Source organism: Leptodactylus fuscus, chromosome 4 (assembly GCF_031893055.1).
Source record: "Leptodactylus fuscus isolate aLepFus1 chromosome 4, aLepFus1.hap2, whole genome shotgun sequence".
Taxonomy (NCBI): Eukaryota; Metazoa; Chordata; class Amphibia; order Anura; family Leptodactylidae; genus Leptodactylus; species Leptodactylus fuscus.
The window spans coordinates 73,155,427-73,178,535 of NC_134268.1; the positions used below are offsets into that span (position 1 = coordinate 73,155,427).

At 39.1% G+C, this 23,109-nt stretch overlaps 1 protein-coding gene across 2 annotated transcripts in view; it reads left to right on the forward strand.

Moving 5' to 3' along the window:
• The window catches only part of ARHGAP28 (Rho GTPase activating protein 28), an 85,678-nt gene that overhangs the window by 51,258 nt on the left and 11,311 nt on the right, over positions 1-23,109 (forward strand). For both annotated transcript variants that reach the window (XM_075270656.1, XM_075270658.1), the window contains exons 2-11: positions 6,576-6,772; positions 8,047-8,264; positions 14,221-14,308; positions 14,483-14,625; positions 15,956-16,121; positions 16,204-16,295; positions 17,775-17,852; positions 17,951-18,113; positions 21,022-21,104; positions 22,817-23,014. In XM_075270656.1, the coding sequence (XP_075126757.1) occupies positions 6,576-6,772; positions 8,047-8,264; positions 14,221-14,308; positions 14,483-14,625; positions 15,956-16,121; positions 16,204-16,295; positions 17,775-17,852; positions 17,951-18,113; positions 21,022-21,104; positions 22,817-23,014 (1,426 nt within the window). The remainder of the gene's footprint in view (positions 1-6,575; positions 6,773-8,046; positions 8,265-14,220; positions 14,309-14,482; positions 14,626-15,955; positions 16,122-16,203; positions 16,296-17,774; positions 17,853-17,950; positions 18,114-21,021; positions 21,105-22,816; positions 23,015-23,109) is intronic.

Genomic DNA, 23,109 nt, shown 5'->3' on the forward strand with positions numbered 1-23,109 from the left:
TCAGATTTGGAGTTATCCAACTGAGATAGCTGAATAACGCTTGGTTCACACCAGTATTCAGATTTGTGTCCTTAGCATCCGCATGGGGACCCGAAAGATGGAAAAACTACCCACATCAAAAAAACACGCGGAAAATATAATGGGTCCGCTGGGTTTCTGTCCAGTTTTCGGATATATTATACTGAAACCAGCAGAGAGAACAGTTCATCGGGGTCTGCCCGAGATGGCAGATAACTTATTCTTGTTCAGTAGATAAGTAGTGACATAAAATTTATGAAAAAGCTACAGAAATTTTTATAACCTATACGCGCTACAGTCTGAACTATTTTTGGCCAAAATTTGCAGGCACGGTGTTATTGGAAAAATGGTTGAATATTTCATAGACACTGGATTATTTTTCTGACAGTCATAATTATTTATTCCTCTCCTGAACTTCTAGAAGATTTCAGAAACCCTGGTACATTTGCAGATCAAGTTTACTTAATCACTCAGCAATGAATTTCTTAATAGTACAAATATGTCATTGTAGCTTTAGATCTCCGGTTCTTGTATTCAGCAAGAGTAAGTGAAAACTGATGAAAGCTTATAAGTCTGATGAGTTCAGAACAAGGAGAAAATCCAGACTCGCTTTATGGACCTCAATGCTTAGGAACAAAAAATACTTAGAAGACATCCATGTAACCCTTTCACTACATGACCTTGTGTGCCATATAGCACATTATATGGCTGTAACCAGTAGGACAGTTTATGCTTGGGTCTATGCTATATACACAACAAACATGATAAGATGCATTGGATGGGTGTGTTTACATTAAACAAGTTGTAGTGGCCATTGTGCACATTGGTGTGAGGGTAGAAAAAGGTCAATAGACCTGCTTAGATGACTTACCTGAAAAATGTAAGGTCAAAATACAGATTATATTGTAACTTGCAGCTTCTGTTATTTCTTGTGAGTTTATCTGAACATTAATGTCGCCCTTTATATACATTTACTGCGCAGTTAGATATATGTATAATATTTGATGTGTGTGAGGTAATAAAAAACAATTGAGTCTATAATATCCAAGGGTTTGCATCATTCCTAAAGATTACAGTCCAGGTAGATTTCCTGAAAATTGAAGCTGTCAGTTCAAGAACAATTGCGTAGACCTTGTGATGCCGCATTGTAAGGCACAACAAGGTAGAACTTTTATTTTAAAATTTAAAGAAGTTCTCTGGGTATAAACCAAACAATCACACGTAAAAAAAAAAAAAAGTCAGGTACCTGCCCTGACACCTGCTTCAAAACACATCCCATTGACTTCAATGGGTGCCAGATTACGCGCACTACACATTGAACTCAATGATTATAAAGCCTCCCATTGATTTCAATGTGAAGTGCGCGTAAGCCGGCACCCATTGAAGTCAATGGGATGTGTTTTGAAGCGCCTCACTCTGACACGTGTTTATATGTCTGAATGAGCGCAGCATTACTCCGTGGGAACGGGGCCTTAGATGAGCCAAAGGTATTTTGAGTGGTCCGTTCTCCAGAAATTAAAATCTACACCAGCAAGTTATAGAGACGGCACCATTTTCTCACTCAGGCCACTAAGCCTTGCTGTATTTCTGGTTTTAGAAAAGAAAGGACATATTAAACTGCTTGTTGCATATTACAATCTATACATTATTGCATGTGACTACAATACATAACTGTGATGTAATGATTGTTTGCAGAGGTTGGCATGTGCTATAGTTATAGAGCTGTTAATATTTGCTTTGCGGGTAGGGATTTAATGCAAGCATACAAATTATACCGATGATTCATTTCTTTATTAGTTCCAGAAAATGCCTTCCTGATTCCTGAGCTCATCATGATCATAGCCATGAAGTTACTCAGTGTGTTTGTTCTCGGTGTATAGTATAGTGTATCATGCTGTATGCTACAGTGTGGCTAGTAGTCATATGCTTAGCAAATAAGCTCTCGCTTACATAAACTGTAGTTGTAGGTGCATCCTGGGTAAAGTATTATATGAAATGGTTCATGTACGAGTATGTGCATACTCCTGGATCGTACATGTTTGCTCTATTTGCTTTTCTGCTAAGTCCAAGGCGTACATTCATATGATAAGTCCCTTTGGGAACACCCCATAAAATGCTGTGTTCAGTAACCCTACAGAACACAATACATCTAGACCGCTGATTCCAGCTTGCGTGACTGCCTATGTATACAAACATTGACACTGAATATATTTTCTAAACAGTAGAAATAAAAGTCTTTCCTTCCAAATTTGGTGATTCAGCCAGTAAAATTAAGTGTTAAGGCTTCCAAGATTTTTTTTTTGCTTTTGAAGCTTCAAGTACTTGAAATATCTAAGAATTCTGAGTTACAGTTCTGCAATTTTTTCCATGAGAGGTTTATTAAATAATGAAATGCAGATTGTGGCACGCGCATTACTGTATGTTCTTCATTTCTCTTGAACACCAAGAGGGGAAAAAAATACATAAAAAGGTTCTAATGTCATGGCTGGAGTCCGGATCTGCCGGCAGTTAGTGTTCAGGACCACCTACTGAAGCCTCTCATGGGAATGATGCAGAGCTGAACAGTCTATTTCAGCTACAGTATTCCCCAATCTGCTCTTTCTCACATTACCATTTTTGCAGAGTAGATGAAGATTTGACCATAATAACCTGCAATCCTAAAAGAATAAACATAGTGACAAAGTAAGGATGAAAAAAGACTTAAGTCTGTGTAGTAAACCTATTAAGATGTAATGGTAATCCAGAGGAAGGCATAAACTCTCCTTGTCTCAAATATAGTGTATCACCAACAATAAATCAGTTTATGGGGATAACGTCCATCCTTAGGGAGAGACCACCTTTGCAGGTGTGTGGAGACTTACAGCCATAGTTCCTCCACTGCAAGGGAACATGGGAAGAATATGCAAATCTGTCTCCCAAGATGTAAACAGGGAGACAGTGCCTCTGTTATGCTGCCCTCTATGGGAAGCACCCTGAACAGTCGGGCATGATGTTCAGAGTGCTTCCCATAGAGGGCAGCATAACAGAGGCACTGTCACCCTGTTTACATCTTGGGAGACAGATTTGCATATTCCTCCAACAATAAATCAACAACAAATATGCATATACAGTACATAGCTCTTGTAATATTGCGGTGTTGTGCAAGTGTTTTAGGCATGTGTAGAAAAATGCAGCAGAATACAAAAGCTTTCAAAAATAGAAATATTCAGTCAGTTAACAAAGTGAAGTGAATGAACAAAATGTAAAATGAGTATAACCACTTATTATACTCTGGTTCTGAAGAGACCCCAGTTCATAATAATAGTATTCATGAAGTTCAGCCCTCTGTTTCTTCGGCATGACCTGGAAGGTAGAGCCTTTACAAATATTTGTTGAAACAAATCTCATGAGGGTTACCCATCTCTAGTGACCATGTTTTGGAGAAAGAGTTCTGGAAATGACAATTTGGCTCCACAGAGATCTGATCTCAACATCAACTAGTCCGTTTGGGAATACATGAAGAGACAGAAGGCCTATATCCAGAGATCTGTGCTAAGTTTTATAAGCTGTTTGGAACAACATCTGTGCCAAGTTCATTCAAAATCTGAGTGCAAGTGTACCTAGAAGAAATGATAGTATTTTGGAGGGAAATGGTGGTCACACCTAAAAGGCAGCATTCACACTGAGTAACGCTGGCGTTTTTTGTGCCAAAATAAGCACAAAAAATGCCAGCGTTACTCAGTGTGAATGCTGCCTAACACTGGTTTGATTTACAATTCTCTTTCCAATGTAGGTATTTAGGCACCTTCTTGTAGCTATAATTTCACGAAGACCTGTCACCGCTTCTAACATATCTGCTTTAGTAATTACTAGAGATGAGCGAACAGTAAAATGATCAAGGTTTGATATTCGTTTCGAGTAGCCCCTCAATATTCGACTACTCGAATCGAATATCGAACCCTATTATAGTCTATGGAGGGAAAATGCTCGTTTCAGGGGTAGGCAACGTTCGATCAAATTATACTTACCAAGTCCATGAGTGAGGGTCGGGCTGGATCCTCCGTGCAGTCTTCTCTTTGCAGCGTCCCCGCGGCGTCTTCCGGCTCTTCATTCACTCTGCCAGGCATCAGGCCTGCACTACAAGGGGACATGCGCAGTCGGCTCTGTCCAGGCCCGATGCCTGGCAGAGTGAATGAAGAGCCGGAAGACGTCGCGGGGAAGCTGCACGGAGAAGACTTCTAAAGGTAGGAGAAGAACCAGCATTGATTGGCCGACTGTATAGAATTCGGCCAATCAATGGTGGTTCTGCATCAAACTTTTACATTCGAATAGCGAGTGGCACTACTCGCTCATCAAGAATAAAATGACAACTGGGTTTTACCATTCGGCTTTTCAGACTGTGTCACTGCACATACTGAAACTAATACGCAATTGTCAATTTATTCATAAATAGAGAGGATCAGTGTTGAATCTATGTTATAGGGAGGTAGTTACAAGAATGTATGTATTCGTAGATGACCGGTTCCCTTTAAGGGGAATGTGTAACCAAAGACAAAAATAAATAAATAACACCGCAGTACAATAGAAGGTAACAGCTCTAAAAATAACATAACATAAACAAACATCATTGTATCTACTACTAACAATAGCTGATGTGCAGAGGAATAACAATGCAAAATCTTATCAGGCCCCCACCTAGAAGGTACCAAATAGAGATACCTTTTGAGCTCCATTTGCCCATTTATGCCAGAGATTATATTGGTTTTGCGTTCCAATAATGGGACACTAGACATAAAGGGGTTAAGGCTCCTAACCACAAATGCAACTGTAACCTCAAGTTACCTTCCTGATGATGTCACAGTTTATTTATTCTCCTCCCTGAACAGAGCAATTTCCTATAGACCTCAATGAGGCTACTCCAGATTATTACTATCTATGACTATGCTGCAAAGTATATCACTAAATGCTGTAACCAGACCAGAGGAGACGCTCAAGTAAAATGGCAGCCCCCATAATCATATACAAAATTCAATTAAAATTAGAACATTTTTTACTGAGAATACCTTCCAGTTACTAGATCTCAATAAAATTGCAATAATCACAACAATTAATCTATTGGCTCAATATAATAGGTTCATAACTGACCATACTGTACGTTGTCTCATTATCTGCCCCAACATTACATCAGACCAAAATACTGACCTGAGTGTGACTAGTGTGAACGTGTTATGATGAAATGTGTTTTAGTACTTTGCTAGGTTTCAGTGTAGACCCCAAGGACTGGCATATGTATACTCAGCTTCATGCTAAATTATCAACCAAAGTCATGCGTATAAACAGTGCCTTTCCTGAATTACATGTAGCTGACATAACTCTGCGCTGGCTCATTCTTTTTTACAAAGCCAATGTTTTCGGTTTTGCTAATGTCGACATAAAAGTAATGGGAAGCAGATGCTTGAACGGCTCTACCTAGTACTTAAAAGCTCTGGAGGTTACATTCCTTCTTCATTATGCAAGGAAATAAGAAAGTGGATAAGGAAATGAGAGGCCGTGCTATTCCTTCATGTAGATGTGGTTATCTGGGCAGGAATAGGGATGATACAATGATGGAAAGGATTTCAGAATAAATCCACCGGATTTCTTGGATCACATTTATTTTATGGCTCAAAAAATCCTAAACAATTCAATCCGTAGCAAACGCAAGTGATCTCACGTTACATATAGCTCTTCACACTCTGCAATTGTAGATTTTCCTCAAGTTGTGCATAATATTAATTTAATAAGTGTAGGATTTTAGGAATAGGACTGTTTGGACAAGCTGGATAAATAGGGGGATATGTAATAGGTAATAAGCATAAGATTTGCAGAATCTCCATAGCAAAGAGCTGAATGGAAGACACACAGAGCAATTCACTTGGATGGGACTGATCTGTAACAGACCATTACCGCTGCAGATTTTTTTCTGTAATGCGCAGATGGGACTAGCCAGAATCTTATGCTCTTTGCAGGTACTGTGACATGTTGAGTTTTTTGCCGCAGCGTTTCCACTATGGCCAAAACCCAGCGTTTTTGTAAAGTAACAGAGAAATAGCACAATGCCGAATTGTAAGAAGAGATATGTAAGGAGCAGAAATATTACTAAAACAGACATGTCAAGAGAACTGACAGGTCCTCTAAATATTTTATTACATCTTCTCAGATAAGTTGTCTACCTCACATGGACAACATCTATATTTCCCCAAGAGTTTTATAAAGTGATGTTTCCACTAAACAGTGATCCTCAAGGGGCGAGTGGATTTTTGTTGCCTGGATCGCAGGAAGGTCTGCATCAGGGTTAAATGTCTGACTGGGTTACTAATGCATCATAACATAATAAGTCATGTAGACAGAAAAACCAGTGGTGTAGAGAAATATCAGTCAAAGAGTCCAGAACCCTAACATGAAATCTATATACTTGTAATGTAATAGTGGTGTTGATGTCTCGTCCTTCCTTCTCATGATTCAGAGGAAATGGATGGATACAATTAAGTTGTTCTAGCAAAATTACTGCATTCCTCAATTGTAATTTTGTCTTCCAGAAAAAGCAATTCTCGAAGAATCAACAGGATGCTTTCTGATGAGTCTGCACACACCCCGGTGTTCAACCGATCCATCTCTGAAACTTCCATGGACAACTCATCAATGGAAGATTTCTGGTGTGAACTCAAGAACATCAAAGAGAACAGCGTGATTGGGTCAGATGACAGTCTGCTGGTAGATGTCAAGCCTGTGGATGGTACGGGTGATAATGTTTTACTAGTAGAAAGTTTCCATAGATGCAATAGAATGTTACAGGATAACGAAATGTATCATGAAATAAATGGAGTAATTATTGTGAGTGCCATTTGTACAGTGAGACCTAAAAAAAGTTATTGTAAAAATTGTAACACTATTTTTAACAAAAAAAAAGCATATATTTGTTAAGCTTACAGTCAGTTGCTCTCCATCATTGGATAGAATGACCCATAGAGATGGAGCCCCCTCGTCTGCATTCACTCTAATGTAAAAAACATGACAGACGCTTCCTTCCATCATGTTTGTTTTCTTTTCTAATGGAACTAAAATTCCCGCATGCTCCGTCTGCATCTGTCTGAAATAGAGAGGAGTTACAGAGACTTACAGATGTAGCATCTGCTGCAACGTGATATCACAGAAGACAACAAAAAACATTGAAAAGTCATTGAGAAATGTTTTTTCATCATGAAGATTTCAGGTGAGGGCGGGTTCACACCTGCACCCGGTCTTCTGCCCGAGAAACTGGACAGGAGACGGAAACTGGCAGACAGTTTTCAAACCTATTCATTTGAAAGGGTAACTTGCAAAGTGTCTGCCCGTAAGCACCTATGAGCGTCTTCTGCTCTCCATGTTCAAACCGTTTGTTTTTTTTTTAACCGGACACAAAGTCGGACATGCAGGACTTTCTGTCTGGTTTAAAAATAAAAAATAAAAAAAAGTTTCGCCGCAGAGAGCAGAAGACGCTCACGGGCGCTCACAGGCGGACACTGAATGCTGGGTTTCTGTCTCCTGTCGGCAGAAGTTGGAAACCTCAAAACAGAGATCAGGCGCCGGTGTGAACCCGCCCTGATTTTGCACATTTGTTTTATGTCTAATTTACCTATGTGGCACCACGTGGCATAAATACTTTGGTTTGCTCGAAAACGCAGTGGAAAAAACTAGGAATTTTACAGTCCCTGTAAAGTGGGTGGAATTCTAAGGACTGTAATCCCCATATTGCGGGAAAATTTGCACAGCGTACAAGCTGTACAAGCCTAACAAAGATTTTATACTCTAGTAGAACAGTAATGGTAGGTAAGACATGATCTCCATAAGCGTATTGTAAAGACCGCTGCAATCTTGTAGCCTCTTAACTATGAATATCATATTGTGCATTTACCTGAAAAGCAATCTGCAAACATTTACATAATTGTAGTTTCACAATTTCCATGATGATAATTTTGCAGTATTCACAGCATTTACCTGAAGATTCTTTTCTATGTCTTGTCTTTCTAGAAGGTGAGCTGGAGGCAGAATGGCTACAAGAGGCAGGCCTGTCCACACTCATCTCTGGTACTCAGGAACATGATGGTCAGGCTTTGTTGTCCACATTAACTCGAACCCAAGCAGCTGCCGTCCAAAAAAGATACAATTCTTACACTCAGACTATGCGGAAAAAGAACAAACATTCAGTGAGGGATGTACGAGATATCTTTGGAATTCACGAATCTACAGTAAGTGGAAGGAGATGCCACATTAAATGCCGAGGCCCATCATTGTACCAAGTGAAATCCTTATTATTGGGGTTTAGTTTCTTATAGGGTAAAAGCTGTCTGTGTTACCATTATCCAATAGCAGCCTATCACAGGTCAGCTTTTATTTCATATAGTTCTCTTGAAGAATGAAAACATGAATATCTGAGATGGAAATATCTCTATACAATGGCCTTTCATAGCTGAAACAACATGCACTTATACCCTAATGATTCCCTAATCTAATGTGCCAGTCTATGGAAGCTGCGCCCACATGTTAAAATACGGAACTTTTTATATTGTCAAATTAGTTTGCTTGAAACCATTTAATAACAATCTTCATATCTGAAAGATTGTCTAATGTAAAGGAACCCTTTAGAAATTTCCCTTGAAATTGTGCAGACTAACTCTAGGGGGGAGATTTAGTAAGCAAAGCGCACTGGAATTTTGGTATAATTTGCACCAAAAAGCTCTCCAAAAAAGCCTTGCATCACATTTATCAAGTGTTTTAGACATTTTTACAACTTTTGCAGAAAGAGGACATGACTTTGCAAGAAACAGTTAAGTGAGGCTTAGGTTAAAGCCACACATTGCGGAAACACAGCTTTTGTTGTTGCAGAATTTGTTGCAGATTTTGAGCCAAAGCCAAGAATGGTACAAAAGGAAATGGGAATATATAGGAAGCTCTTATACTTCTATCTTCTGCTCAATCCAGTCCTGGCTTTGGTTCAAAAGACTGCAGCAAAATCTGAAACTAAAAAAGCTGTGTTCCCACAATGTGGGGCTTTAGCCTTAAGATGGAACACAAAATGTTGCTGCGTTTTTGTTGAAAACTAGGCCAACTAATAGGTGGTATAAAAATGCACCAGATTTATCAAACACCATTAGACACATGGGTAAATCTGACACAGTTTAAGACTATCTTAACCTTAGAAAGTGGGCAGATTTATAAAGACTGGTGTTTGATATTCTAGTCCTAATAAAGGCTGCTGACTGGTACAGGGAACAAGGGATTTATGACGATGCTCCGACCTCTTCATAAATCAGAACCATATTCCAGTGCCAAAATGTAAATCTACTTTAATTATGAACTGGCATAAACTTCCATTACAAGGGGATGTTCACACGTATGAATTTGAGGCTGAATCTGCTTCAATATCTGCCTCAAATTCAACCTAAAATCAATTATTATCAAATCATTAAAATGAAGGGGAAGTGGAAAATACCACCTTTGCACTTTAAGACAGGATTGGACGAAAACCCACTTGTGTAATTTGGCAAAATACAGTGACACTCTTTTCCAAATTCTACTTCAAATTCTGCATCAAAATCTGTAGAGACCTCCCTGCTTTGCTTCATCCATATCTCCATAATGTGACGAGTGAAGCACAGACTGGGTGCATGTTGGCGCAAGAAAGAGATTGGCATAGAGGGATTGATAAACTTTCCCCATCATTTCTAAATCTGTCCTCCTGTGTTTCCTTTTTTTATATTCACAATATGCAAAATTTTTCAGTTCCATATAAAAATATACAAAAGGTGCTACAATGAGAATACATTACAGTACATTATGGCCTTAGCTAACATTTACATTCCCATAAATCGCTGAGGGTCTACTTCACACTGCTGCAGCACAGCCCGCTGCCACACCCTGATCATAGGGTCAAATATCTGAGATGTTTCTCTTTACTATAATTGACCTGCAAGGAATGCAAATAGATACAGAGAGGTATTGTGCGGCATTCATTTCCCTTCTATGACAGCTTCTTCTATGACAATCAGAAATGAAAAAAATGGATTAAAATAGTAGCGCAATAAAAACTCGTGGCTGAAGGCATAGTCTGCTGAGTTTTTCATACAATTTTCAATTGCTTCATTGATTGTGTGACATGTAAATCACACTGCATGCGAAAGATGACAAAGGGTTATGATTCATGTCTATGCATCCTGCATTACTTAACCTTCAGGCGTCTAGGGTCTGTGTCTGTCTTTTACTGCAGGAAGTGTGAATACTGGACCTTTGTCTGCACTGCTATGTCAGCACCCACCATGTTAGTACCCTACACAGAAAATAAGTGCATACATTTTGCAAAAACAGCATTATTTGCTACCTATCATGGCAGAAAGTGAGTATTACAGACAGGAAAACAGTGCATGCCTTGATTTCATCTCAGGTGCCCATAGTCCCAACCAGTGGCGTAAATAGGAATGGCCAGGCCCCGTGGCAAAATTTTGACATGCCGCCCCCCCTCCCCCCAACACCAAAGACCCCAACCAACTGACACCCACCCCCACATTCCTGCGCACTCCATGCCCCATAGTGGACCCTGCACAAACTATTATGCACCATAGTGGCCCATGCACACAGTATTATGCCCACTGTGGACACCCATGAACAATTATTATACTCTGGGGTCTTTTCAGACACCAGAATATAATAATCGAAGACCCAAGGGGGGGGGGGGGATACAAACATAAAAAAACACTGTCACTTACCTATCCCCGGCTCCGCTGCAGTCCTCAGTGGTGTCGGCCATCTTCCTTGACGTTTGGACGTCACATGACCCAGGAGGCAGACCCTGGTCATGTAACATCAAGGATGTCACACAACTAGGCCCGAAGCCTTCCAGGAGTGTGGAAAGGTAAGTAACACAATTTTTTATGTTCGCTTACCTCTCCCAGGCCTCCGATCATTATACTCGGGGATCTGAAAAGATACCTGAGTATAATAATAGTGTTTGTGGGGCCCGTGGCGTCACTTACCAATCCTGGCCCCTGCCAGGATCGGTAAGTAAATAGGGTAACTCCAGCTGGTAACGGCCTATTAAGAAAATTTTAAAAAACACAGCAGTAGCGACTGTCTTCGGGTCACCTAATGTCCCGGGCCCTGTGGCAGCTGCTAACCTGGTAGTTACGCCACTGGTCCCAACCAATATATGGCATGCACTATATCCTGCAATACATATATGTTTCTTAAATAGGCATTATGAAAAATAGACACTTCTTTATTCCTTTAAAGCAAACCTGCATAGGGAAATGCAAAGGTATACATCAATCTGTTCAACTCCTCCTGCTCAAGAACATGATGCCTGCAGGCTTAATAACATTTCCAACATAACTGGTTCCCTCGGAGTTATTTAGAACCACAGAAATCATTAGTTCTTTAACAATTTGTCATTTATCCTTCAACAGTGTGAACATAGACCAATCAATATTACTCTGCTGTAGACCGCATAACTAAATGTCATCCTCTAACCTTGACATCTGGTTCATAACAGAAAATTCTTAACTCAAAATTATTCTTAAATCAGCTTGAATTATTCCATATTAGCAATGAAGCGTCGGTCCTGTACTTGTAATATCTTCAGATTACAAAGCATACAGCCTGTATTTAGCAGTCATTATCATGTATATCTTCCCACTGCATATTATACGCACTTCTTAACTTGGTCACTAAAACTCAGGAATTCCGTAAGAAAAAACATTTGTGAATGCGACAGGAAAGCTTGATAAAGCAAAGGAAGTTCAGAGAATGACACTTAAGAGCGAAACGGTCCTCACTCTAGTGGACGAACAGACAGAAAAGGAAATTCTAAAATGAAATGTGACCCTGAAATCTGTAATATTCTTCATTCACAGCTTAAAGAATGTGGTCAACATCCTATAAGTGTAAACTATGACGTAGCTACGCTAATAGTGCAGTGCATGCATCTTTGGGGATGTTTTTACACAATTGCAGTTATCATTTTGGTTATTATGGGAACTGTTAGTTTATTTTAAACAATGGAAACAAAGCAATAACTTAGAAACAATGAGCTAAGTATACAAGTTAAATATACCTTTAATATAAAGCAGTTAGTGTTAGACTTAAAGGGGTTGTCCCATGAAAAGCATCCTATCTATACCGCTAGTTTATGTGGATTTAAGACTTTTCCTAAATTAATTGCTTTATCAAAACTGCTTTGTTTGGCCGCTATCTTAATTTATTCACTTCATTGTTGACAATGCATTTCTATGGCCACTGGGCTTATCTGCTCATTTCTCAAGTGACATAGCTGAAGTTATAACATGCTAGGTAAAAATGTAGACAAAAATACAATAGGTTACGCTAGGTTCACACCTGCGTTCTTCTTTCCATTCTGTGCTTTCCGTCTTCTGCATGCCAGAAGACGGAAAGCACAGACTGGGTCCGGCCGTGAGCGGCGGTGAGCGTTTTATGCTCTCCGCCGCAAAACCGGATTTTTTTATCCGGACTCAGAGTACTGCATGTCCGACTCTGTGTCCGGATTATAAAACCCGGTTTCGTGGCGGAGAGCATAAAACGCTCACCGCCGGACATCTCTCTCACCCATTCAAATGAATGGGTGAGAGAGACTCCTGCAGGTTTCCGTCTCCTGCTCTGTTTTAGGCAGGAAACGGAAACCTGCATAACAGAGTTCACAACGCTGATGTGAACGAGCCCTAACTGAGGTAAAAAATATAACATACCCATGGATGAATTGTAAAAATATTTGCTGGTTTAGCCCACACACCAGACCCCAACGCACGTTTCGGCTCTAAGCCTTCTTCCGGGGGAGTGTGTGGGCTAAACCAGCAACAATTTTTACTATTCATCCATGGGTATGTTATACCTCTGACCTCAGTTACCTATTGCCTGTTGTTTATATTTTTACCTAGCATGTTATAACTACTACCTCTACCTCATTGATATGTGCATGTGCTATTTCATTGATTCTGCTTACGCTAAATTCACACTAGTGTTCAAGTCTCCGTGCTCGACTAAGTCCCACATTCTTCTTAAAATCAGCGTAGAGAAAAGTCCTGTAAAGAGGACCGAAAAATCATGTCAAAACCCAGCAGACCCCATTAAACTGTGTAAACGCTTTGTAAGCGGATAGAGTTTCCCCAAGTGGACCTGAAACATGGAAACCCAAATGCTATTGTGTAACTAGCGTTATTGAGGCCTGGTTCGCATCAGAGTTCGGTATTACGTTCGGGGAGTCTGCTTGGCGACCTCCTGAATGGAATACCGAATGCATAGACTATAATGAGGTCTGTGTGTTTTTTTGCGCAGTGTCCACACGAATCATGTGGAGAGAAAAGTACTTCAACCACTACTTTCCTCTCCGCATGACTTGTGCGGATACCACGTGGAAAACACATGGACCTCATTATAGTCTATGGGGTCTGTGTGCTTTCATTGCTCACCACTATTTAACGTGTTCAGTATTCCATTCGGGAGGTCCCCAAGCGGACTCCCTTAATGGAATATCGAATGCAGATGTGAAACAGGACTCAAAGTGGATAAATATCCATCCATGCTCGTTATAGTCAACGCACAGTAATCAGACAGCTACCTAGTAGCTACATGTGCACCTGTGTATCATCACGTATATATATCACATGATTTTTATCCTCTGAGAGTAAGCAGAGTGAATAAAAACATTCTAGAATTCTAGAAAACTGTTAAATATGTTAAACTTATCTATCGTGCACGGTGGGCGGGCATTCAGGGTCCGACATCATCTTCAGCCATGCCTCCTCTTCCAGCGATGTCTTCGGGTCCCGTCTTCCTGCGGCGCTCGTGAACTGCCATTGATAAAAAATGGCACGGGTGCATGCGCGGTTGCATGTTGCTATTACTACTACTGCTGCTACTGCGCATGCACCCGCTATTCACGCATATGTGGCGCACTATCAGCATAATTTTGCTGATAGAGCCCCTTTAACTATTATTAATGGACATATTGTCATCTGTGTCCCACCTGCCTCACTCACTATATACTTATGTATCATCCCTGCTTAGCTTTACCTCGCATATTGTGGGAATATTCAATTACTTATTCCCTGTTTTGTAACAATAAAATAAATTTAAAACATTTTTACTATGCTTTGCAGTGTTTTTTTTATGAAAAATATTTATTTTTGTGTTTTACAGACCACATTTGAAGCCATACCAGTATCCCCTCTTGCTACAAATGGGGTCCAGCTCCCTATGAAAAAGCCCTTACGGAAACCCGTCCCTAGTAAGTTTGCTCTTGTAATCAGTCTTGCATTATATTGCATTACTTTGAAGCTTCTTAGTATGTGCTAGCAGATTGCTGTATCGATAGTTACTCATGACCCTCAGTTTTATCATCAAAGAAGGATATGTGAATGATAATTCTGTATAATTTCCAAATTGTCTCTTTGTGTTTCAGCTAACAGCTGCACTTTAGAAAAAATTAACCCTGCCGTGGCAGAAGAACTGTCTTTTGAAGTATCTTTCTCAGAGACCATTGTTACAGATGATAAAGGGAAACAGACTAACCAAAGAATTAAAAAGGATGACTGCGTCTTACCTGTAAGTGCCATGAATAATGCTGTCATTAGAAAACACGTGCAGCGCCAATATTGTATATTGTATATTGCTAAAGCTATCGTTAAATGTCTGCTGTTCCCGATAGAATAAGGTGTAAGACCATGTAAGGGACATATGTGATATATTATTATTTCCTAATGGAGTGGTGCCAATAAAAATATATTTGGGAATTCCATATCCACAGGCACTGATCACCCTTAGGGTGCCCACTTGCTTTGGTACCACTATGTTGGCTCTGTTTATTGTATTGCTTTAATACTATATTATTGTATTGGGGGGGCTTTCAATATGTTATTGAATGTGTTTTCAACTCTTTAGTCATGATGGTTTGTGATGGGTTAAATTTAACAGACATCTTGTGGGGTCCAGTTAGAATAGACATCTCATTACACAGTGTAGTGAAATCATGTTGTTATGAACAGCTTGTTATCTCGTGAGACACATTGCTTTATGTGACCAGTCAAGAGGATAGTAAGGAAGAATATATCTGTATGTTTCAGGAACGTACATTTGAAAGAAAAGTAAGAGCTTGAGTTCTGGAATTTTTGGCTACACTAAACACCCATATTTATTGTCTATTGGGTCATTTTTTTTTCTTAGTTAAACGTGAAATAGTAAATTTGACACCAGAGCTGATGGTTATTACTAGAAACAGACAACTATCTTTTCAATCTGCATTTCCCTAGAGTGGGGTTGTAGTTGTGGAGTCAGAATTGGGACCAATTTTGGGTCAAGTCGGAGTTGAAGTCAGAAAAGCGTTACTGATCCAGGCTTCATAATAAAATGATTAATTCTTTTCAATGATATTATACAATTATAAATATTGCATAATTAATTAAATGCATAGTATTTACTTTCATAGGAATGCAATCACTAGCTTTTTGCATGAATTAGATGAGCTTTACGGCTTTCAACTAGTCCTGGCGGGCCTTGGCTGATGGACGTCAACTCTTGAGCAAGAGTTGACGTCAGACTATGGAAAAACAGAAGAGTCAGAGTTGGTGGTTTGGCCTACTGAATGCCTATAACATAGTAGAACAATTACCTTTTCTTATATCACAGTACATGCAAAGAATGCTGGGAGATTTCAGCTCTGAGTTGCCATTTTTCTTCTCATATATCAAAAGGTAATAGACTGTAACAGACATTATTCCTTCAGACCCCATCAGCTGAGGTTGAAGGTTCAACTATATCAATTTATACCTATCATATGTATCCATGCATGAAATCTTAAAATACCTTCTTCCATTTAATGGGTTTAATTTCCCAATGAAAGTCAGCCATTCAGAAAATTCCTGTCATTATCTTCCAGAAATTCATTGTTTGGAAAAGCAGATTTGGGCTTACCGAGGTTGAAGATTTATCTCTTGAAGACATGAAGAAAATACGTTATCTCTCCTTAATCGAATTAACAGCTTTTTATGATGCTTTGGGGATTGAATTAAAGAGGAATCGAGTTCTACGTGTTAAAGGAAGAGGTAACATCCAAAATCATAAGTTTGTTATTTCAAAAGCAATATTTCCGATAGGTAACGATTTTATTTTGTGCCTTTTACTTAGAAAATGGCCTGTTTGGAGTTCCTTTGACAACATTATTGGAAAATGATCAAAAGAGAGTGCCGGGCACAAAAGTCCCCTTGATCTTTCAGAAGGTAAGTATATAGTATACAGTACACACAGCAGAGGAAGAAGAACGCTATTTTACCATCAATAAAAAGAAAATAGGTTTGTCGCAGTAAAAAAAATTGCACGGAACATTGTTTGGCAGGATAAATATGTTATTCACACCCTGTGAATTTCATTAGATAGATAGATAGAAATTTTATATATATATATATATATATATATATATATATATATATATATTAAAAGATATTTACCAAAATTTACATTTAATAATCGTATTCTCAAGAAAGATGGCCAGTATGTACACTATATGATAGTACTGAAGGTCTGTCACAGGAAATTTGGTCTGGGGAGAAAAGTGAACTTCTCGAAAGGTGGGCTTTAGAGATGAGCGAACACTAAAATGTCCGAGGTTCGAAATCCGTTTCGAACAGCCGCACACTGTTCGACTGTTCGAACGAATTTTGAACCCCATTATAGTCTATGGGGGGAAATGCTCGTTTCAGGGGTACGCAAAATTCGATAAAATTATACTTACCAAGTCCACGAGTGACGGTTGGGCTGGATTCTCCTTGAAGTCTTCTCCCGGTGCAGCATCCCCGCAGCATCTTACGGCTGTAATTCACTCTGCCTAGACACCGACGCCTGAGCAGAGCTGACTGCTATGCGAGGGCATGCCCGCGCATGTGCAGTCGGCTCTGCCTAGGCCCGATGCCTGGCAGAGTGAATTCCAGCCGGAAGACGCCACGGGGACGCTGCGTGGAGAAGACTTCTAAAGGTAAGAGAAGAACCAGCGTTGATAGGCAGAATGTATAGCATTATACATTCAAACTTCGAACAGCTAGTAGTGTTCGATCGAGTACGAGTATTTCGAATACCGTAGTATTCAATCGAACACCTACTCGATCGAACACTACTCGCTCATAACTAGTGGGAGTGGGATTCTAAGATAACAGAGAAGACACGTCTAAGGTCATTAGCTGAATGGAGAGAACAGTTAGGGCAGTAGACAGTGTCAAGGGAGGAGATGTAAGGAGGTGCAGCACTACAGATTTATGAATGAGTGTGATAATTTTATTTTTTTCTGTGGTGGATGGGCTACTAATGGAGTGACTGGCACAAGGGAGCTCTGAGATGGAAGGGTTTGCGCAAGCCTACATGTACAGATGATCTGTGCTTAGTTCTCAAAGATTCTTATAACAACCTCCCTACCGAGTTCCTGTAAAAACTGACTGCAAACTTGCCGATCCTGTTTTGAAGGCAAAGAGTGGTCACACCAAATATTGATATGATTTAGGTTTTTCTTTTGTTCTTTCACTTAATTTTGTTAATTGAAAAAATAAGCTAGAAAGAATTCTATTTTTGAAAATATTCTTACTTTGTAGCATTTTTTCCATACCTGTCTAAAACTTTTCACACTGTCATAGTCCCCAATATTTTCATGATGTTATTTTCAATCTAAATCAGTTATTGTTGTACCTGAAAAAAAATATTTTATTTTTTAGTTATTACAGCGACTTGAGGAAACAGGTTTAGAGACAGAAGGAATTCTGCGAGTTCCAGGCTCCGCCTCTCGGGTTAAGGTAATTCATTCTATAACATTAATGATGTAGAATGTAGCATACTTATATAGTTACACTTTGAGGAAGAGAGATTGATAAATCAATATATTTTTTTACAGAGTCTTCGTGACGAATTGGAAGTAAAATTTTATGATAACACTTTTGACTGGAAGAAAGTTCGAAACAATGACGCTGCAGGTCTATTGAAAATGTTCATACGGGAACTGCCCACATCTTTATTTACTATGGAATATCTCCCTGCCTTCGTTGCTTTAGTAGAAAGTAAGTAATGGTGATGTTATAGGGAATACATGAGAATTCCAGTATTAACAAATACATTTGTAAATTGCAAATTAATTAATATAATGAAAAGTCATGCAATTTTCCAGTATGCTTTCTGAATCAATTCATCAGGCTTTCCAAGATGTCTGTTTTCTCTTAGTAGGAACCTGATTTGTTTACTCCCATACAAATCTGTCATGGTTATGTAATGGGCATAAAGGTGCACAACTTCTTAAAACTACAGTAAATATATTAGCTTTGTATCTTGTAATAAGTCACATATCTGTGCCTATCACATCACCATGCGCAACAATTTTGTAATCAGTAACATTTGTTTTTTATTGATCAATAACCTCAGTCTGTCCCAAGAGTTGCTTTCATTTGCCAAACATTAGAAAGGGTCCCTACTTAAATCCTTTAACAAACTAAAAATCTCTTTATACCGGTTATTACATGATTATTACACATTATCTGTTGACTGAGAAGACTAAGATTTTCAGTAACACAACAACACCTCCATATTTCTACGCAAACCCATGTTTTATAAAAAAAAAAATTCATAGTATTATAGGCATTGCATAAGACAACGTGTAAATGCTTTCTGATGTTAAAAAACAACACCTGGCCTAGGCACATGAAATAAGAGGTCCAATTGTAGACAAGGTAATAAAAGCAATATAAGCTATAATGCTGGGTTCACACGGGTTTTTTGGGCTGGATATTAACGCGGAATCCGCATCAAAATCCTGCTAAAAAACCCCACCTCCCATTGAAATCAAGGGGAGCCGGTCATTTCCTTTCCCGCAAGCAGTTTATTCCCACTTGCGGAAAAAAGAAGCAACATGCTGTTTCTTCAGGCAGATTCACCTTGTGACATCCGCCTTGTGACACCTCCCTCCCAACTAGGTCTATTCATTTGGGCCTAATTCAGAGCGGAATGCCACGCCGTGTGCCTAGCCGTTTTTTGGTTCGGAATCTGAGGAGGCCTCCACGTCAAATTCCGGACCAAAAAACTCTGTCTGAACTCAGCCTAACACTTTATATTGTAGTTATGGTTTTGCTCTTAGACCTATTCAGTATAATGTGTCACACACGGCAGACCCTTGTGCTTACACTGTGGTACAGAGAGTCACTGAGGAGTCTGTGTGCTACTGTATTGCCGAGATGTTCTCTCCTAGAAGCAATGCCTTTAGGGAATAATATACAGTATTTGCAATACAGCATCCACCAAACGCTAATCAATACATAACATGTATCCCAAATATATGACATCAGAAAAACTAGGGCTCATACAGCTGCATTGACAGGAAAATGTAAAACTAAGGTCAAAATTAGGCTGGAGCTTAAAGGGGTTTTCCAGAACTTGATTGATTTGTCCAACTAATTTGTACTGATGACCTATATTCAAGATATCAAGAGATCTGTGGAGGTCCAACACCTGGGACCCTGGTGATCCGTTTGAAGCCCTCATGAGCATTGCGACCTCCCCACATCACATGCTGTCTGTTTTATAGCGGTTGCGCAATATATTTACAGCCTCATTCACTTCTATGGGACAAAGCGGCAATTACATCACATGGCCGCTATAAGGACTATAGGTCATCAGGACTCAAAGGAGTTGGGCAGGATAATTTTTTTTATTCTTTTCATTTTAGGCTGCGAAAGGTGAAAAAAATAAGCATGATCACTTGTCTCCGGGGCTCCAGTATCTCCAAGTGTGGTCCTGTCCTTCTGCTCCCGTGTTTTTTTTCTGGCCTAAGTCCACACCACACATGACTGCTGAGATCAATGAGTGGCCTTAGTGAAGGACATGGGATATCAATAGCTGTGATGCCCCGTGTCTGTTTCCTTAGGCCGCTGATTGGCCTCAGTAGTCATGTCACCACTGAGGCCAATCAGCGCCTTAAGGAAAGTGATATGCATCGTCACAGCCAGTGAGTACTTCTGGCAAAACATGAGAGCGGAGCATTGCTACCATACCATGCTGGGAGACACTGGAGCATCAGGGACAGGACAGTATGGTTTTTTTCTCCCTGGGCCTAATTTAAAAAAAATGGTTAGATGGCTCCATAGACTTGTATAGGTGCCAAACAGCCAATACTAAATGTATAGCATTGGGGTGTATGGAGCAATGTACACTGTGAAGTGGTTAAAGCACTTGCACTCAGCATCGTCCCTGTAAACTGATGATTGGCAGAGGTGCCCATAGTCAGATCCCCACTGATATTGATGGTCTACTCTAAGGATAGGCGGTCAATTTTAAAGAACTGGAATACCGAGTACAGATGTACTGAACTGTAACATGACAGTTATGCTTTAACTACGCTGAACTTTACGTCCACCCTTTTGCATCTTGCTATAGTGTCAGTTTACTCCATCTGTATTTTTTCCCTGCTATCATATTACACAAAGACATGTAAATATAAAAGCACTAAACTGTGCACATACGTAGAATGATTGTGAGCCACACAGAAGGTTAGCAATTTCTTTTACAGTATATTGTCCACTACTGGCCTAAATCTGAGTAAGTTGGAAGTGTCCTTATGAAGGACCAGTGTGGACAGAAGGTAATTTTTAACCTGAAGAATGCAGCCAAGCTGACTTGTTCCTGTGCTTTTCCATGTGAGCGTTTGTTTGCAGATATTGTTACACCTGTGACACTGTAGATACCTTTGTAGGTCAATCATATAAAAATAAGGCCATTGTGCCAATACTTTTTTTGCAGATAATGTGTAATTTATGTCATCGAGTGATGTCAAAGGCAGAATTATGACAGGGTAATCTTTCAACTCTGAGATGTTTTATAAAACAAATCCTCATGAGAACACAGCAAGCCTTTTCTGAGCAACTAATCAAATTTCAGACTTTCATATAAGAATTCTTATTTCGGTTATTTTCATTTCTTTAGAAATCTCCAAGATCAAATTGCAGCTACAAGCTCTTCATCTATTAATCATGCTGCTGCCAGATGCCAACAGAGATACTGCCAAGGTAAATTAAATTAGAAACAGTATCACAAAGTAGTTCTATGCGTTTCCTTCCAGGAGTAAGACGTAAGTTCCCTCCAATCATTCCACATGTTGATTATATTTGCATTGTTTATCCAGAAAGAAAATCCAGATATTGCACTTGGCAGCTTCTAATAATAAATCTTTGCTACAGTCTAAGCCTCTTATAATGGCATCTTAGCATAAAAATCACTAAGAAATATCAACCCGTCCAACAGGTATTAGTGTAATTATAATAATAATATGATTATTTAACAATGGGATACAGGAGAAGGTTGGATAATACTCCAAGTCAAAATCTTAATGTTTTCTTCTTTAATGGTCTTGAGAGCATAAACTGAAGCAAATAGATGTGTATCTGCCGTGTGACTGATGATAATAAGGATGAGAAAATGATAAGCAAATATTATAATAAAGTAAAATCTCTGGGTTATTTATTATTTAGCTACAAACCATAAAATGAAATATACAGTATACTCCATAAACTGTGGGTGAACCTATAGTAAGCAAGAACAGGGCGTTCTGATCCATCATCTAAAGGTGACGGTTGTCTACTTCTTGGTTGACAAATTCAAGGTTAAATACCAGAGACAGTCAATTATAGCGCCCTTCAGGGCCCACAAAAACTGTTATCCTTCTACAAGGTCTCAAATAACCACGACATGGAAAATAAGGGAAGGGAAAACAGCCCAAGATTTTCTATGTGGCCAGAGATGGTTAGGAGAATCAACAAGCTCTAGTCAGTCTGAGAAATGTTTTATGTAAAATCCACATTTCAAAACCCAGGAATTATTTTTTGGCATAAAGGAGATGTGAATATGTAGAGTCTATATGCAACCAGGTTAGTGCAAAGCCTTTATAGCAACTGTATAGTTCTACATAAGACCTTCACAAAATGACCTGGAAAGCTTATTAGAACTATATCTGTCAAAGAGTAGGAGTAGATCCCATGACCCTGGGAGTTGGACTGTTGTCTATGGCCACCTTTAGCAAAATGTCCCCCATTCCTAATAGCCAAATGGTTTACAAATATCCAGTGAAACAGAATGTATCATCATAATGTGTAAGTCCTTCTCAATCTTTTCAAGTGAAGTATCTCTTATATAACAGTTATGTAATGCCCCTTCAGTGTCCCCATATGTAGTAAAACAATAGATTCAACACTAACAATAGGTCCTTGTATACGGCTTCTAAACAACCTACAGAGCATGCACACAAACACTGTATATGGAACAAGTCAATGAAACATCTCTAGGCACCAGTTTCCTTTATCTACAGTATGTGACTTCTGTAAAGAATATCTCTGACTGTTGTGAAAAAGAGCAGATCAAACGTACAAGCAAAATGGCTGACCCCCAAAACTTATACAGAGCAACAAATAAAAGCTTCTTTAATGTGAAAAGTGAAAACCAGATTACAGAAACAAAATATAAATGATACCTTCCTTTTCAGGAATAAAATCATTTTCTTGCATATAAAGTTTCTACGCTGAAGTTTTTTTTAAACAACTTCAAGAAAAGTTTGTAATATTATGTATGTGATCAGTTTCACGACAGTGTTCTAATATTTCATATTCACCTTTGTTTGGGGAAGTTTTCTAAGCCTATAGAAAATGGGTTCCTTATTGTATTTATTCTGCTATTGTGTATAAAAATGAAAATTGCAATATTAATTTCATCATCTTTTTTTTATCAGGCATTACTGCACTTCCTAAAAAAAGTTGTGTCAAATGAAGAAAAAAACAAAATGAGTTTGTGGAACGTTTCAATGATCCTCGCACCAAACCTCTTTATTTATAAAGGCAAAAGTGCCAGCCAGGAAGAGATGAAGGCGGCGGCATCTACGGCACACATCGTGCGGCTTTTAATTAGGTACCAGGACATTTTATGGACGGTGAGATAAACATTTCCATTTTTAGATTATACAGCAATGAATTTCTCGTGAAATAAAACATGAATATCATTTACTGATGTTCTATTACTCCAATG